The following is a 16,438-nucleotide window of genomic DNA, read 5'->3' as shown; positions in this document are numbered from 1 at the left end:
CAAAAGTCCCCTTTACCCTCCCCCAACCCACCCACTAATTGGGAACAAAACACCCATGGAAGGAGTTATAGGAGCTGACACTGAAGGAAGGTCCATCCAGAGACTGCCCCACCCAGGAATTCATTCCATAAACAACCACCAAACCCAAACACTATTGCATATGCCAACAAGATTTTGCTGACAGGACCCTGATATAGCTATCTCTTGTGAGGCTATGCCAGTGCCTGGCAAATACAAAAGGTGATGCTCACAGTCATCTATTGGATGCAACACAGGGTTCCCAATGAAGGAGCTAGAGAAAGTACCCAAGGAGCTGAAGGAGTCTGCAACCCTATAGGAGGAACAACAATATGAACTAACCAGTACCTCCAGAGCTCATGTCTCTAGCTACATATACAGCAGAGGATGGCCTAGTCAGTCATCAATGGGAGAAGAGGCCCTTGGTCTTGTGAAGATTATATGCCTGTTAGGGGAATGCCAGGGCCAGACTTATATTACAGAAGAAAACAAGGAAGGTAGATGACACATCAGCCAATGTACATTGAGGTTATCTGATACATAATGACTCTTTACACAAAACAGAAAAATGCATACATAAAAACTGACAGGAACCAGGAAGTGTAACAACTGGAACAAAGTTAGCCCTATCTAAGGTCAGCTTATTCTTAGAAGCCAGGTGTGAGGTCTTTACATTCCAGGGGTGAGGCCTTTACGCTTTCATGCCCAAGCCATAGTTCTAATTCTAATTTATTGTTTAACCCACCACCAGCCAACTCTTAGTAAATAACTAACTATGCTATTGTTCTGGACTTGTGAAAGTATGCACCAGGGAGGGTGCATACTCAATAACCCTTCTGTGAACAACACAGTACTCTAATTTCTTCTTAAAGCACAGCCCAATCTTCTTCCTAATCTATTGTAAATCCCTGTATATGGGAATGACTCAGTTGTTATTCTAAGTATTTTGTGGGGGACCTCCATTTACTAGAGGAGCCCACCAACTTCCTTCTATTATGTAATATAGTTTGCCATACATGACTATAATAAGAATTCTCAACTTACTTTGTTAAACTTGTCCTGAAATTTTTAACTCTATCCAGTAAATTGTAATGCCTGATTTCTTTCACTATCTCTCTTTCAATACTGGAGGCATTTTATCTGAATAAGTAACATTCTTACTAAATTCCAAGTCCAAGATCGGTTCAAGGACTTCCTAGAATATTGAGACACCAGTGAAGGCCAGGAAGCAATGTTCGATCTAACTTAGCTATTTGTCAAATCATTCCTTGGGGGCACCTATAATAAAACAATACTGAAGGAAAGCATGCAGAACCATTCACCAACTATCTCAAGGACAAATCTGAAACATATCTATTAATGGGATGCCAAAGACTCTCCAGGAGACCATCTTCCATGAAACTTTGTGCCACAGGACTTTGGCCAAGCTTTTGGACTTGTCACTTAGACTCCACTGGAGTAGGTGTGGCAAAAGATCAGTCAACATTAATAACATTTCTTTTATTCTCTCTCTTTCTCTTTCTCTCTCTCTCTCCCTTCCTCTCTTTTCCCCCTCCCTCCCTCTTTACAATACGGTATTCAAACCTTGCCAAAATATTTCTGAGACTAGCTTTATTATTCAAGTGTTCAGGTTTATAGATAAGTTCATACTAAAAAGGGAGTGAAGAATAAAAGGCATCATTTTATTATTCACAAAACATTTTCTGCAAAATATGTTAAATATATAGATAAATGGGTGGCAGGATTGAGGAAAGTAAGTTGGATCATTTCTAACTTACAGAAATTGAGACATTAGGCCATGTAGCAGGTAATGGATAAAATAAAGTCAATAAAGGAGGACCAACATCTGATAACTGATGTACTTGTAAGAGGTGATTTAAACACTTCAAGAGAAGGCAAAGCTGAATCTACTCAGGATAAAATATGTAAGAACCATTGTTGAATAATGACCCACATAAACCCAGAAATTTTGGAAGATCAAAATTGTATGCACCTTATTCTTGGATTTTTTTTCCTTTCTGAACTGTAGGAAAGATAAACTGTTGTTGTAGAGCTCCATTGTCTACAGTATTTAGTTATGTCATCTTTGAATTACTATAAATGGTAATTGGGTTTTGACATAACTCTAGAGTAAATGTAAAGTTTCTAATTTTATTAGAAAAATAATTTTATTATTATTTTATAATAAAACTTTGAAATCAAATTGCAACAAATCACAAAGTTACACAAAACTTACAAGTCTTTGTAGTGTTCTACAATGCCAAGTTTTTTTTATTTGGAAAGGCCAAGACATCTGTATGTTCACAAATGTAACATGCCATTCTAGTCTAGATCACCTGGGAAAATGTGATTTGAATAAACACTGTTATATAACACTAATATGGAGACAGTGTGTGCAACCAAAAGTCTAATGGATTGTGGCCACAGAGGAACCATTCACATCCAAAGACATAAGCCAAATAAACAGATGGGAATAAACTACAATGGCACCAGGGACTCTGAGAAATTCCTTCATATTCCCTTCAATGAATTGGATACATTTAGTTGAATATTACTAAACATTGAAATGGTAACTACCCTTCTGTCTATAATACCTTCTTCATCATCTTTCCCAGTGCCAGATTAATAAATGATTACCTCTTTAGATACCTTCATCGACTTTTAAAAATGATTGTTTTATTTTTTGTTTTTGTTTAGATTTGATACCCAAGATTTAATCTAAGCCCTCATACAGGGTAAGGATTAATTTAGCACTGTGATACCACCCTCAACTCCTCTTTTAGTTTTCAGATAATCTCCTTATTCTTCGATATCCCACAAGAACTCATTTTTACTATCCCACCATAACACTGATCTCACTAACTAGCCTTTCCCCACTGCATTCAACCTAGCACTCACCAGCCTCTGGTGATTACTCTCCTCCCATCATTGTCAAGACCAAGCCTTTAGATTCTGAGAATGAGTGATGCTGGATTGTAGTGGTGTCTCTGAGATACCTCATTTTTAAAAAAGTGATTTTTTCACTTATATATTTTAAGCATTTCATACATGAGAACTGTATTTACATTTCTATCCCTCTCCTACCTGCAATTCTTCCCATGTAACGCATAACTATTTCTGAAATCCATAACATTTTATGTCTATATTGTTGATTTTATTAGGTTATATATTACATTATTTTGTTTTACACACACACACACACAATTAGTACTACCGCTGCCACTACCACTACCACTACCACTACCACTACCACTACCACTACCACTACCACTACCACTACCACTACCACTACCACTACCACTAGGTCAATTCAGTGTTGTTCATATGTACATACATTTAGGGGTAAGCAGTTGCTGTCAGATAATTTATCAGGTTTATCGTACAGGAAAAAACTTTCTCCCCAGAAGCAATTCATTTTCTCCTGTAGTACTCCTTCTAGTGGGTGGGACTTTGTGAACTTTCTCCATGCACATTAACATATAAACTGATGTGCTCAGTAGTCAGCTCTTTCTTGGGCAACCAGAGCATTGATATTTCAAGGATTCATCATCTGTCAGGTCTAGAAAATACATCCTCTGAGTCTGAGTTCAAAAGGTTGTGTTACCAGTAGGAGCTGGACACTTCAGTCATTTATTCTCTATATTTTGACCAGTTATACATCTCTGTAGTACCTTCAACTGCTTCAAAAAGGCTCCTTTGATGTGAGGTAAGAGACACACTTATATATAGGTATGAGACCTATACTTAGAATACAGTTAGAAAGTATATTTATTTAGGAAAACAGCAGTAATAGGTTCTCCTCTAGGGTTTATGACCTCTCTAGCCATTGCAGTTACTTACGTTTACAGAAGCAGACATGGGCATTGAGCAGACCTTAAGTCCATTTAGAAAACTTTTGATTACTCCCAAGATGTAAGAGTCACTATCACACCACTGAGAGTATCTTTCTGGGTAGTGGCCATTGTTGTGCTTTAGAGAGATTTTACCACTGTGCATGACTATTTATTACTTTTTTTCTGTTGATAACTTGTATAGCATCTGCTCATACATGAGAGCTAGTCCTCAAGGAAGTCTTCCAGTTCAGTGGAAGGTCAAATCCTCCAAGTCATGCGTCCACTGTTCATGGTGTCTTCAGTGATAGAGACTTACTGTCACATTCTAGGAGGCAACCAAGGGAAATGACAATATTCTATATTGTTTGGGATGTCTTGGCCCCCTCTGACCAACACCTGAAAGGAGATTTCCCTTTTCTGGCACTGGGCATTTGTCAGTGGCATTTGTAAATGCCATTTATGGCTCTTAGATGGAACATTATCACCATATGTAGAATAACACCATTTGATCTGCATAGTATAATTTTAAATTATAAATATAATAATAATGTTTCCCCCTTTCAAACATCCATTATGCTATTTAACTATCCTGCCTCACTCCCCTTCTGTGTTATCCTGTATCTCTCTCCAGTTAAGTCTGCCTCCTATATTTCTCCTTTAACATAACCCTGTCCTTTATAAGTATCCTATATGCTTATCTATCCTTAGTACAAACATTATCGTATCTAATATATTCGAGTTGTAGTGTGCCCTAACATACATAAAATATTATCAACAGCACCTACTTTGCTTTGCTGGAGATGTAAAGAATGTGCAAAACTTTCTAACTGAACTAATGAGGCCCAAGAGCCCAGTCTCAGTGGGGACTTGATTAAAAGCAATTGAAAGTGTCTCAGTGGCACCTCAGTCACTTAAAGTCAGGGACTTCTGTATCCATCCTCCAATCTCTTTCTATGTTCATGGCCTCTAGCACCAGCTTCCTTCTGCCTTGGTGTGAGATCTGCAGACTTGGGACTGAGCCTTAGCAAGTGATGAGTCACTCCAGTAGACATATGTTTAATGTGCAATTGTAGCACTAAGAAGAGACCATGGAAGACTCACCCTGGGATTTGGAGAGGCAGAAAAGGGGATTTTGAGCCCCAAAAGCATACAAGGATGTCTGCTGAAGACGACAGCTGTTGCAGCCAGGTCTTCCTGTCTTTGTGGAATCTTGAGTCTGATAGCAGAGATAGTTCAGAAAGCATATGAGAGTTTCTTCATATCTATCCACTTATTTAGTTTCCTGCCCAGGAGGTTGTCTTCTCTATGGGAACAGTGGGAATACTGGTGAGAAACAGAGACAAGTTGAGACAGAAAACTGAGGTGCTGAGATAGACTCAGCAATCATAAGCTCCGCATCTACCACTTCATCTACAAACAAGATTAAGACACCGAAGTAATTTTCTAAGAAACAAAAAATAAGGTGGCTAGGAAGCTAATTGACGTCTTGGAAGAAAATCTTTCCTGTGACAGGAAAAGATTATTTTCCAAGCGACCACCAAGTTGCAATAATAGAAGCCATTAAAGTTGTAATATTTATTTCAGAAAGATATCTCTAAGCAGAAAAATTATAGACAAGATCATGGCTTAAATCTATTCCCATTCCCAACCTTAACTATAGCAATAGTTTTCATACAATGAAGAAATAAAACCTCCCTCAGATGATAACTGCATATTCTGATAGTTGTTCCATTAGCTCTTAATAGTTACCTTACTAAGATTTCAATCCCTAGCAAACCCCAGGTAGGCTAAAAGATGTTCCTCTTGGCTTAACTACCTATCTTTACCATGCTTGCTGATTTCTGTTCAGTGCTACACACTTACAATGACAAGAATACTTTTTATTGAAAATAGATTCTTCTCACGTACAATCCAGCCCTCGGTTTCCCCTCCCTCTACTCCTCCTGCCCCTCCCTCCACTCCTCCTACCCTTCCCACCTTCTATTTTTTTCCAGATCCACTCCCACTCCATTTCCAACAAGAACAATTTCAAACTCCAAAGAGAATGTAACTTTAGCTTGTAACAAATAGAAGGTAAGAAAGGAAAACTTTCGATATCTCTGTGTGCTGTTTTTTATTTAGCATCAATTCACTCTGAGCTGCTAAACAGCTACCTTGATATAATCATTGATCCACTTTTCACTTTTCACTATGAACATTTTGGTTATATAGATATAAATTTGAATTTGAGATCCATTGCTGGGTGGATATATGATGTAGGAGTTGATATGATCATAACACATTATGTAAAAAAGTGAGATGTTACATTCCATTTTTAACTTCAAGTCATGAGCTCAAGGCAGGAGGATTGCTTCGACTCAAGAGCCAAGACAACCCTTCTGGGAGCATAGAAATGTCATATTTCAGTAGGAAAAAATTCCATGGATTAAGAGGGGGGCCCTGGAAGTCAGAGCAGATTGAAAGGGGAGGACAACTTCATCAATAATGGAACTTCTCTACTCCATCTCTTAGAAGTCACACAGGTTAATAAAAAGCTCCTATGCTATTGTGTCCTTGCTACTCATTGAAACGGTGAGACTACAAAATGTTTTCTTCAAAAAGAGGTTGGCAAGATGAGCATGTGGTTCATGCCTATAATTTCAGCACTGGATAGGTGGGGCAGGAAGGTGAAGAGTTCAATGTCATCTTCATCAGCTACATATCAAGTTGAAGCCAGCCTGGCTTATATGAGACCCTGTTCCAATAAAAAGAAGAAACAAGAAAATGGTTGAAATAATCTCTTCAGAGACTATACAGGCTTAGGATTATTTGGTTCTAATCTTTTTGGTTTTTAATTTCAATTTTGCCAATTTTAATTTATTACTAACACTTCTACAATTCATTTCAGGATTTTGGACAGAGTCCATCTCACCTATTCACTCCATTTACCATGACTCCAGGACCCCTAGGAAATGGAAGCATGTCTTCTACCTTCTTGCTGAGTGGCATCCCTGGGCTGGAGCACATGCATATCTGGATCTCCCTTCCACTCTGTCTCATGTACCTGGTTTCCATCCTGGGTAACTGCACAATCCTTTTTATAATTAAGACAGAGCCCTCACTCCATGAGCCCATGTACCTCTTCCTGTCCATGCTCGCTCTGACTGACCTTGGTCTCTCTCTTTGTACCCTCCCTACAGTGCTAGGCATCTTTTGGGTGGGAGCACGAGACATTAGCCATGATGCTTGCTTTACCCAGCTCTTTTTCATCCACTGCTTGTCCTTCTTAGAATCCTCTGTGCTTCTCTCTATGGCCTTTGATCGCTTTGTGGCTATCTGTCGTCCTTTGCACTATGCTTCCATCCTCACCCACACAGTGATTGTCAGAATAGGTCTGGCCTCTCTGGGCCGTAGTGTTGCACTCATTTTCCCATTGCCTTTCATGCTCAAACGGTTCCCTTACTGTGGCTCCCTAGTTCTCTCACATTCCTATTGTCTCCATCAAGAAGTGATGAAACTGGCCTGTGCAGACATCAAGGCAAACAGCATTTATGGCATGTTCGTCATTGTTTCTACAGTGGGAGTGGACTCTTTGCTCATCCTCTTCTCCTATGCACTTATTCTGCGCACCGTATTGTCCATTGCCTCAAGGGCTGAAAGACTCAAAGCTCTCAATACATGCGTTTCACACATCTCTGCTGTGCTTCTGTTCTATACTCCCATGATAGGATTGTCTGTAATCCACCGCTTTGGGAAACAGGCCCCCCATCTAGTTCAGGTGGTCATGGGCTTTGTGTATCTCCTCTTCCCTCCTGTGATGAACCCTATTGTCTATAGTGTCAAGACCAAACAGATACGGGATAGGGTAGCCCATGCCTTTTGCAACTAGATCAGTTACAAAAATGTGCAACCTCTGAACATGCTTGAATAGAGGATGTAATTATTTGTTTTCTCAACAAAAAATAGAAGATTGACAAATTGATTATGCAATTATCCTTTTACAGGAGGATATGGAGGTATGTAATACAGAATGGTGTGGTAAATCATACTGCAAAAAACATGGCAGCAGAAATATAGATGATCCTACTTTCTGCTCAAGAAATGAAAACTGTTAACAACAATAAAAAAGATTTGCTTCTTCTCTTTCTTCCCCTATTCAAACATTTCTAACTTCATTTGTAATTGATCTCTTTGGTATCTACTTGTGGAACCCAGGCACTGCACTGAGAAGACTAAATCCCATGGCAGGGCCACATGTAAATATTCCATCCTACAAGCCCAGCTTATGCTAAAGCATTAATTAAGTCAATGTCAACACCAGTGAGTGAAAGTAATTCAGATTATCGCAGCCTTCATCTTTCTAGTCTTTCCAGTAGGCAATCATTAAAGAATCAATTCTACTGTGAACCCAATCCTAATGCATATTTGTAAACAAAAGAAAAATTTAAGATACTTAAGTTGGGATCAATTTTAATTTTGTTGCTCAAAGAAGAATGTAAATAAAGTAAATAACAGAGAAGACAGCTGATTTTCAGTAAAGAGGATAAAGAAAGCTGTCTTTAGAGAGAGAGAGTTCTCACCTTAGAAGACATGTGAGAGCTGGGCCATTGAAGATTTTGGAGAGAGAGGCTAATATAGTCCAAACTGTTGGATTGGCATGAAAAACTAAACCAAGGTGAAAAAGAAACAGTGTATCTAAGGTAACAGTGTAACTCAAATAATTTTTGCATTTAAATTTCATTTATTGATCTACTTGTGAGAGAGTGTGTGAGAGTGTGTGCATACACTCAGGTTCCTATGTATAAAAAGGATATCATGTCCCTCAAAGCTGAGATTTAGGGTGCTTATGGGATTTTCATCTTGTTGCTCATGTGTTGGGATCCACATTCAAGTCTGTATGACCGAGTGGCAAGTGTCTTTTATCACTGAGCTATCTCTCCAGGTCTGAGATAATTTTTGTCAGTGCTGTTCTGGCTGTTGCTGTTACCTTTTATATCTGAGAAGAGTTGATGATGAGGGAAGAGATCAATCACACATGACATCCAAAAGGTCATAAATAAATGAGTGATTAAAGTATGTTAATGTGCATTATGACTATACCAATGCTAGAGATTAAAAGTTAATTTATGAGAAGTATACGATGATTTATGACTTTTGATTGGAGATATTTATGGAAAAATTGGCCTTTATAAGATGCTTTAAAGGGGTTTTGGATTACTTAGAGGAAACTATGGGGATGCCATGTTTCTACACAGCAGTACATAGTGCATAATTCAAATAAGAAACAGCTAGACACCAAGTCCATAGTCACGAGTGTATGTGCAATCACATCTCACTCCTGATTGATCTCTCTCAGGGACAAGAGTACCTAACATTTCTCTCATACTTGTCACCTGCACCCCACCATTCACTACCAATGGCTTATCTTTTCTAGCATTCAAAAGCCACATCTACAATGATGTCCATGTCTGTATTTAAGCATCAACATGTGAGTACATCAATATATAGAAAACAGTGTGAGATTGAACATTAAAAGTGATTTATATTATATGTGTCAGTAAGTATACAAACGTCATAGAAACATGAAGCCACTGAAATTTTGGAAGCTTGTATGAAGTTGCACCATTGAACTCTATGTTTGTGATGTGTACCTGTAATTTCATTACAATTAACAATGAGTCCTGCCCTCTGATATCTTATAATGAATTAAAAAGTCATATTTAGAAGGCATAAGTTTCTGTATAACTTGGGTAGATTGCAGTAGCATATTTGATCTAATTGTATTTAGCTTGTTTGAGTTCAATTTTCTATTAAAACAAAGCTAACAATTCCCATTTTGCAAAGATGTCTGTCATTTTCATGACAATTTCTAAGAATAGACCTTAAGTGTTCTTGACCAAAAAACAGACAAGATAATGCATATTAGTTAAATTAAACTATTTCACAATATATACAGTTTTTAAAAATATATTAGTGTGCTAAATATATATAAATATTTTATCTCCCAACTAGAAAAATAAAATAAAAAGGGATCTCGAAACTCCAAGATGCCTAAGTTTACAACTTAAAAAAAAAAAAAGAAAATTTCAAAGAAAAGGCTTAGCAGATATTTTCTTGCAATAAACTTCAGTTTCTTCAATTTATTAAGCAAACAAAACCCATGGAAGGATAAAGTGAAATATAACATGGAAAATATATGATAAATATATAAGACAAGCCAGAAAGGGCCAAGGCAGCTTTCTAAAGAGACGCTTATAGATGGATGAAACTATCCAAAATATTTCATTTGTTCTAAATGACCCAACTTGAGTCTTGAACAACACACGGATATTATTCATATGTCATAGGGAAGAGAAGTTGCATTCTAATCAAAGCAAGAGTTCCTTGAAAATATCAAAATGTAATAAATGTTGTTATAATTCTTGCTAAGAGCTCCTTCAGGCTGGGCTTCTAACTCAGTGGTAGTCCTTGTAATATGTGATAAAGTGGTAGACTGAAAGGAAAAGGACACCTTGAGGTACAGCCAGAAACTCATGGAGATTAGCACCTGAAGGAGCATAGATTTGCTAACTCCTTTAGTGTATAGGGAGAGGCTACTCACACCAATAAATGTTCTTGGGTTTTGGACTAGAGCAGTGGCCAAAGCAGATAAAACTCTACCCTTGGGCCAGGCGGTGGTGGCGCACGCCTTTAATCCCAGCACTTGGGAGGCAGAAGCAGGTGGATTTCTGGGTTTGAGGCCAGCCTGGTCTACAGAGTGAGTTCCAGGACAGCCAAGGCTACAAAGAGAAACCCTGTCTCAAAAAACAAAACAAACAAACAAAACCAAAACAAACAAACAAAAAACTCTACCCTTGGGCCCTTCTGTCAGAGTTAGGCAACCAATGAACATAAAAATGAATAAAAAGCATACTATGATAGAGATAGAGAACCTTATATGGAAAAGTTGAGTAAAATATTCTCCAGAAGGTTCAGATTTATAAAAGTCAAAAATTAAAATCTTCACCAAGGAGGAAATATTTCAAAGATATGTGGCATGCGGCAGAAGGCTGTTGCCACATGTATAGAAGGATAGGGTTCCAGGTAGATAGAGATTATGTTGAAAATCTAAAGTTAGAATGTGTGTGTGTGAAAAATATCCCTGCAACTAGTACCACCAGAATGGAGAGCATAGCAAGAAGAGAGATACTGTTTCTGTATCATGTACATATGTTGTAGATAGATTTTTAATCTCAATCAGAATAAGATGGAAAAGTCATTGGAAGATGCCAAGGATACAATATATACAGAATTGTCTGCAGGTGGAAGCAGGGGAAAATAGACTAAGGGGTTATTGTAAAAATGCAGGAAATAAAGGGTGTTGGTTGGAACGAAAGTTAGAAGCAGAAGTAGATGGCTATGTCTTCCAAGTAGACATGATGGGATTTAGTTGGAAATTAACATTAAGAGTTTATTGTGGAGGAATATTGTGATTTATTAAGCCATGTACAAGGATCTCAATGGTTCCTAGAAAAGAAAATGAAAGTGAAGGAAGCAAAGAGAGCAGAAGGAATGGAGAATACCTCAAGGCCCTGCATTGTTTTTTGAACTTAACACAGAATCCATTTGTAGCTCACAGCTAACTAACTGCTGTGTGATTATGGTTCCTGGGGGGAAATAGCTAAGTAATTGAAAGAGATCATTCTCACTTGTCTAGGAGCAATCAGAGGGTACTTTCAACTTGTGAAATCACCTGCAGGCAACAAAAACACGCATGGTGAAGATAAGATGTTTTAATTCTTGTCTGCGACTCAGAATCACCTTGAGAATCCCAAGCGATTCAGCTTCCTAACCAGACCTGCCACAATTCATGACTGAATGTACTGTCAACCTCCATCTCCTGATATGAGATGCAGATTGTCTTGCGGGATGAGTCTAATGTCTCTTTTGTTTATATGCTTCTGACTATTTCCTTCATAAACTTCAGACTCCCTTAGAAAATCAGAGGTTTTCAAGAGTATTATGGAATTCTGGAGTACTTCCAATTCCTGGGAGTATCTGAAGTCCTGGGTATTTTTGTAACAGTATTAAACAGCTTGGATTTGTGTTCGTTTAAATTTTCATTGGCATTCAGTCGCACTCATGCTCTGAGGGTTTCCAAAAGATATAGGACATTTACTATGGCACTATGTTAAATACATGTGGAACATTTGACATTCTACCTTTCTTCTACTGAGATCGTAATTAATGCAATCTATAAAAAATTGTTCAATAACTCCCCTTTTTAATAAATTATTTTAGTTTCATTTGATTGTTTTACCTTCTGAAACATGTGATACATGTTAATATGAATTTATTAACATGTTATTAACTATCCCATAATTAGTGTTATTTTAAATTTTGAATGTCATAATCACAACTATAATTCCCTGCTAAAGATATGAAAAGTAGAAAAAGAGGCAGAGGAAATATGTTCATAATAATTAGAAAAACATACTCTTCAAAAATTTAGCATCATAACTTCTATAATCATGAGTTTGTTGTTATACATTGCAAAAGATATTCTGCAGATATGTTACATCTACAGATATTGAGAGTTGGGTATTATTTTTATTAATGCAAACCCATAGAAGGTTTTCTGACAGTGATCAGTGTTGCAAATCTGACCTATAGACTGCGTTGAAGTCATGTTGAGGTGCAATGATGTTTGTTTTGAGTATGGAAGAAGGGTTATCCATAAGTCCTGAAATGAAGGTGATTTCTAGAAGCTGGGAAAGGCAAAGAAAAAGGCTATTTTCAGTGACCTCAAGAAAGAAATGTGGGCTTGTCTATTCTTTGATTTAGACCCATGAAACATATATTTTAAGATATGTGACTATAGGATAAAAAAACGTGTCTATTATATTTAGCCATTTAATGTATGTTAGTTTGCTATGAAATAATAAAAAGCAAATACATCACTTCAGGATTGACCACAAACAGAGGCTAAGACATAAGCTAACTAGCAGCATGGTGTATTTATGTTGCTCAAAATGCAAGACAGACAGTGTTAATATACAGTAGAGAAGAACATTCATGCACAATATAAATGAAATGTGTGGAGACCTGCCATTACAGTATAAATTACTAAAACTTGTTTTAAGACTATAAATGAGGGCAAATTTTAAATATGAACTAAGAACCAAGCCAGCTCAGTCAGCCAAGAGCCTCAAAGGTGGGAGGGAGGATTGAAAAGAAAAAAACAATTAGACAACATAACATGACTCCAGCCAGTACTGAGGCTGAAGCACCTTTTTTTTTTCCCCAGTCTGCTTTTATACCATTCTAGGTACATGCAAAGAATAGGGTCAGGTCTCAGATCAAAGGCAAAGTAACCAAACAAGGTAATAAACAAAGAATCAAACAAGGCAGGAAGCAAAGCCCAGTGGTCTTTCCAGGGCTTATCAGGATGACCAAGATAAAAGGAATGCCACACATTCCTAGGCTGAGTTTCCTTGAACTTTGTTTTAGCCCAAATGTAAATATTGTTATCTGAGCCTACTTCCATGTCCTAGCCTAATGACAAATTCCTGCCAAATTTCTAGAAGAGGCCCCAACATTTCTCCACAAACATAACAATGGGTATCAGTGGGTGAAGGGCATTAGAGAAGCACTTCTGTAGAGGCAGGATCCTCATAGTTCCATGATTGACTCTTGTTTAAGATATATGTTTACTCCATACAAATCTACATACAAGTGTTCTCATCTTCCCAAAGGGACCCATTCAGTCTTTGATTAGTGACTGGTAAACAGCCTGATAGCCTATTGTTTCAAGCTTTCTCCAGGATGCTATATTTAATATTCAGTCACCTGAGAGAAATCCCCCAAAACATTTAGATCCATCCTATAAAACTCTGATGATATCTTTGAAAAGTTTGGATGTGTTCAAAGCAAAATTGGAGCCTCAGCAACCTACATAGAATTAATGAAAATCTTAACACCTAGCTTTCCTTTCAATTGCACTTTCAAGTGTAAATTCTACCTTTTAATCTTTCTTTAAAATAGTTCTTGTATCATGAAAATGTTAATGAATAAATTTAATGAAAAATATCTTGGTACCAATTTCTGTGACCTGTAGAAATCTAACTTTAAGAGCTACATTTTATCTGAAAGTCACTAATGCCATGACATTAAAAAAATAAATTAATTAACAGTAACAACACAGGGTTTAAAGCTATTTCTCGGGTACTTTCTGGAATGTAGGAACATACTATGAATTACATTTTTACTTAATAACAATCAAAATGAGAACAAAAACAAAGAAAAAATACTACATACTTCTGTTCCCTCTTTCCTCATCTAAGAGTTACCACCTCACAAAAGAGTGTTGGCTTGTCCTCTTATTTCTCCCAGATTCAATCTATTTTGATTACGGATCTGACATGTTGCCCTTCTGCACAAAAGACTTTTAAATTTATCTAGGGTTCAACTTCTTTTTTATACTCCTAACCCAGTTCAATCATTTCATCCAAAACTCTCACTTAATATTTACGAAATAGCTACCATGTATACTGTTAATTTGATTTCCTTTGTGGTATAAATATTGTACATTACATAAATACTTTATAAATATTAATTGAAAGGAAATAAATCTCAAATTTTGTCAATTCTTTAAAGCCTGATTTAACTGTTCAATCACATAAATGTTTTATTTAAACCTCTTTTAAAATGTTAGTTATGCCTCCTTAAATCATATCAGACTCTCAGCTGTTTCTTGTACAATTACTGCAAATGTTCTCAACCCGATTATAAGTTTTATACATCATAGAAATTCAAAGCCTCACTACAGAGCTTCTAATGACCATGATGCTGAGCACAGCAGGTGCTAGAAAGTACCTATTTGCAGATAACAAATTATTTACATTCTTATCTGTGTGAGTCCTTATCTCACACATAGGTTAACCAACTTTCCCAAGACCTTCTCCCGGATTTGCCGAGTCTTTATACAGTACACAATGGGGTTCATCAGGGGTGGCACCAACAAGAACATATCTGCAATAAGGATTACAAGTAGGGGACTTTTGTGTTTGGCAAAGCGATGTATGGCAGCCAGGGTGATGATGGGCACATAGAAGATGAGCACAGCACAGATGTGGGAGACACAGGTATTTAGAGCCTTAAGCCTTTCTGCTAGAGATGCAATACTGAGAACTGTCTTCAAGATCAGCACATAAGACATAAGAATCAAGGCAAAGTCCAGCATGGTACAGAGAGCCACAAAGAAGCCATAGATGAAATTGATCTTGTTATCAGAGCAGGCCAGTTTCATGACATCTTGATGAAGGCAGTATGAGTGAGAGAGGAGATTCTTGTGACAGTATTTCAGTTTCCTTAGTGTGAAAGGGAATGGAAGCACCAAAACTGTGCTCCTGAAGGCTAAAATTAGCCCTATTTTAGCAACTCTGCGGCCATTGAGGATAGAACTGTATCTTAAAGGGTTGTGAATGGCAAGAAAGCGGTCCAAAGACATAATCAGAAGCACAGAGGACTCCATGACAGTGAAGCCATGGATAAAGAACTCTTGGGCAAAACAGGCATTGGGTGAGATTGCCATGGCATTGAAAAAGAAGATTTTAAGCATGGTAGGAAGAGAAGAGAAGGACAAGCCCATATCAGAGACAGCCAACATGGTAAGGAAATAGTACATGGGCTCGTGAAGAGAGGGTTCTGTCTTGATGACAAAAATGATAATGCAGTTACCCATGATGGCAATAAGGTACATGAGGAAGATAGGGATGGAGATCCACTCGTGGGCATATTCCAGTCCTGGTATCCCAATTAGAAGAAAATACATGACCTCGGAGTTGTTGAAAACAGACATGTGCAGGAATAGGAACTGTATGTGAAATCATGTAACAAAAAAGCAATCATTCTTTTTGGTGATATTCAACTTTACATGAATGAGATAAATACTTTGCAACAAAATATATTTAGTGTATACAATCAGTATATTTTTCCAAAGATACTCTAAGTCCTTTATCAGTTAACATCTTCCAAAATGGCAAAAGGCAATTCTAACTACCTTTCTTTTTTATATTTTATTTTTATTTTCTATTTATATTTTTTTATTATTAGAATTTTCTTTATTTACATTTCAAATTTTATTGACGGCAATTCAACTATTTTTGTTGGATCAGTTAAAAGATTCCCAAAAGTCTTTGCACTACTTTCCCCCACACAACCTTAAGCAACTTCCATGTTGTCTTTACAACAAATCTCTGAATTTCATAGAAGACAGTCTGAAATTATAATCTATAATTATAACTAAAATGCTCAGAGATCACTAAAAATAATTTGGAAAACAGTAACTGCTAGAAAGCAAGTATGAGTAATTAATGGCTTAATCTTAAGAGGTAAGTTTTCATTATGTACATTTTTATTTATCTATATTATCAATAATTATATATAATTTTATAAAAATGAAAATAATGAAGGTTGTTCAAGTATCTATACCACTTCTTTGATTGGTCTTAATTGATTTTCTTTGTTTATAAGCCTGGTTTTATATCAGTAAGGTTTTCATGTTGCAGAGACTTGTGAAGAATCAAACACATATCTAAATATGTCACATTACAAATAATTTTAAATGT

General features: G+C 37.0%; 2 protein-coding genes across 2 annotated transcripts; one reads left to right on the top strand and one right to left on the bottom strand.

Annotated features, from left to right (window-relative positions):
• The first annotated feature begins 6,780 nt into the window (after positions 1 to 6,780).
• Olfr577 (olfactory receptor 577) lies at positions 6,781 to 7,719 on the top strand. The gene has a single exon (NM_147109.1). It carries the CDS (start codon positions 6,781 to 6,783, stop codon positions 7,717 to 7,719), a length of 939 nt encoding a protein of 312 aa, NP_667320.1.
• Positions 7,720 to 14,730: 7,011 nt separating this feature from the next.
• Olfr576 (olfactory receptor 576) lies at positions 14,731 to 15,669 on the bottom strand. The gene has a single exon (NM_001001805.2). It carries the CDS (start codon positions 15,667 to 15,669, stop codon positions 14,731 to 14,733), a length of 939 nt encoding a protein of 312 aa, NP_001001805.2.
• Positions 15,670 to 16,438: the final 769 nt, after the last annotated feature.

The sequence above is a fragment of the Mus musculus genome, chromosome 7 (genome assembly GCF_000001635.26).
Source record: "Mus musculus strain C57BL/6J chromosome 7, GRCm38.p6 C57BL/6J".
Taxonomy (NCBI): Eukaryota; Metazoa; Chordata; class Mammalia; order Rodentia; family Muridae; genus Mus; species Mus musculus.
This window is presented reverse-complemented; position numbering and strand designations above follow the sequence as displayed.

Bases quoted from the DNA above. Each gene is read 5' to 3' on its own strand.
- Olfr577 (NM_147109.1), top strand. From the start codon at position 6,781: ATGACTCCAGGACCCCTAGGAAATGGAAGCATGTCTTCTACCTTCTTG.
- Olfr576 (NM_001001805.2), bottom strand. From the start codon at position 15,669: ATGTCTGTTTTCAACAACTCCGAGGTCATGTATTTTCTTCTAATTGGG.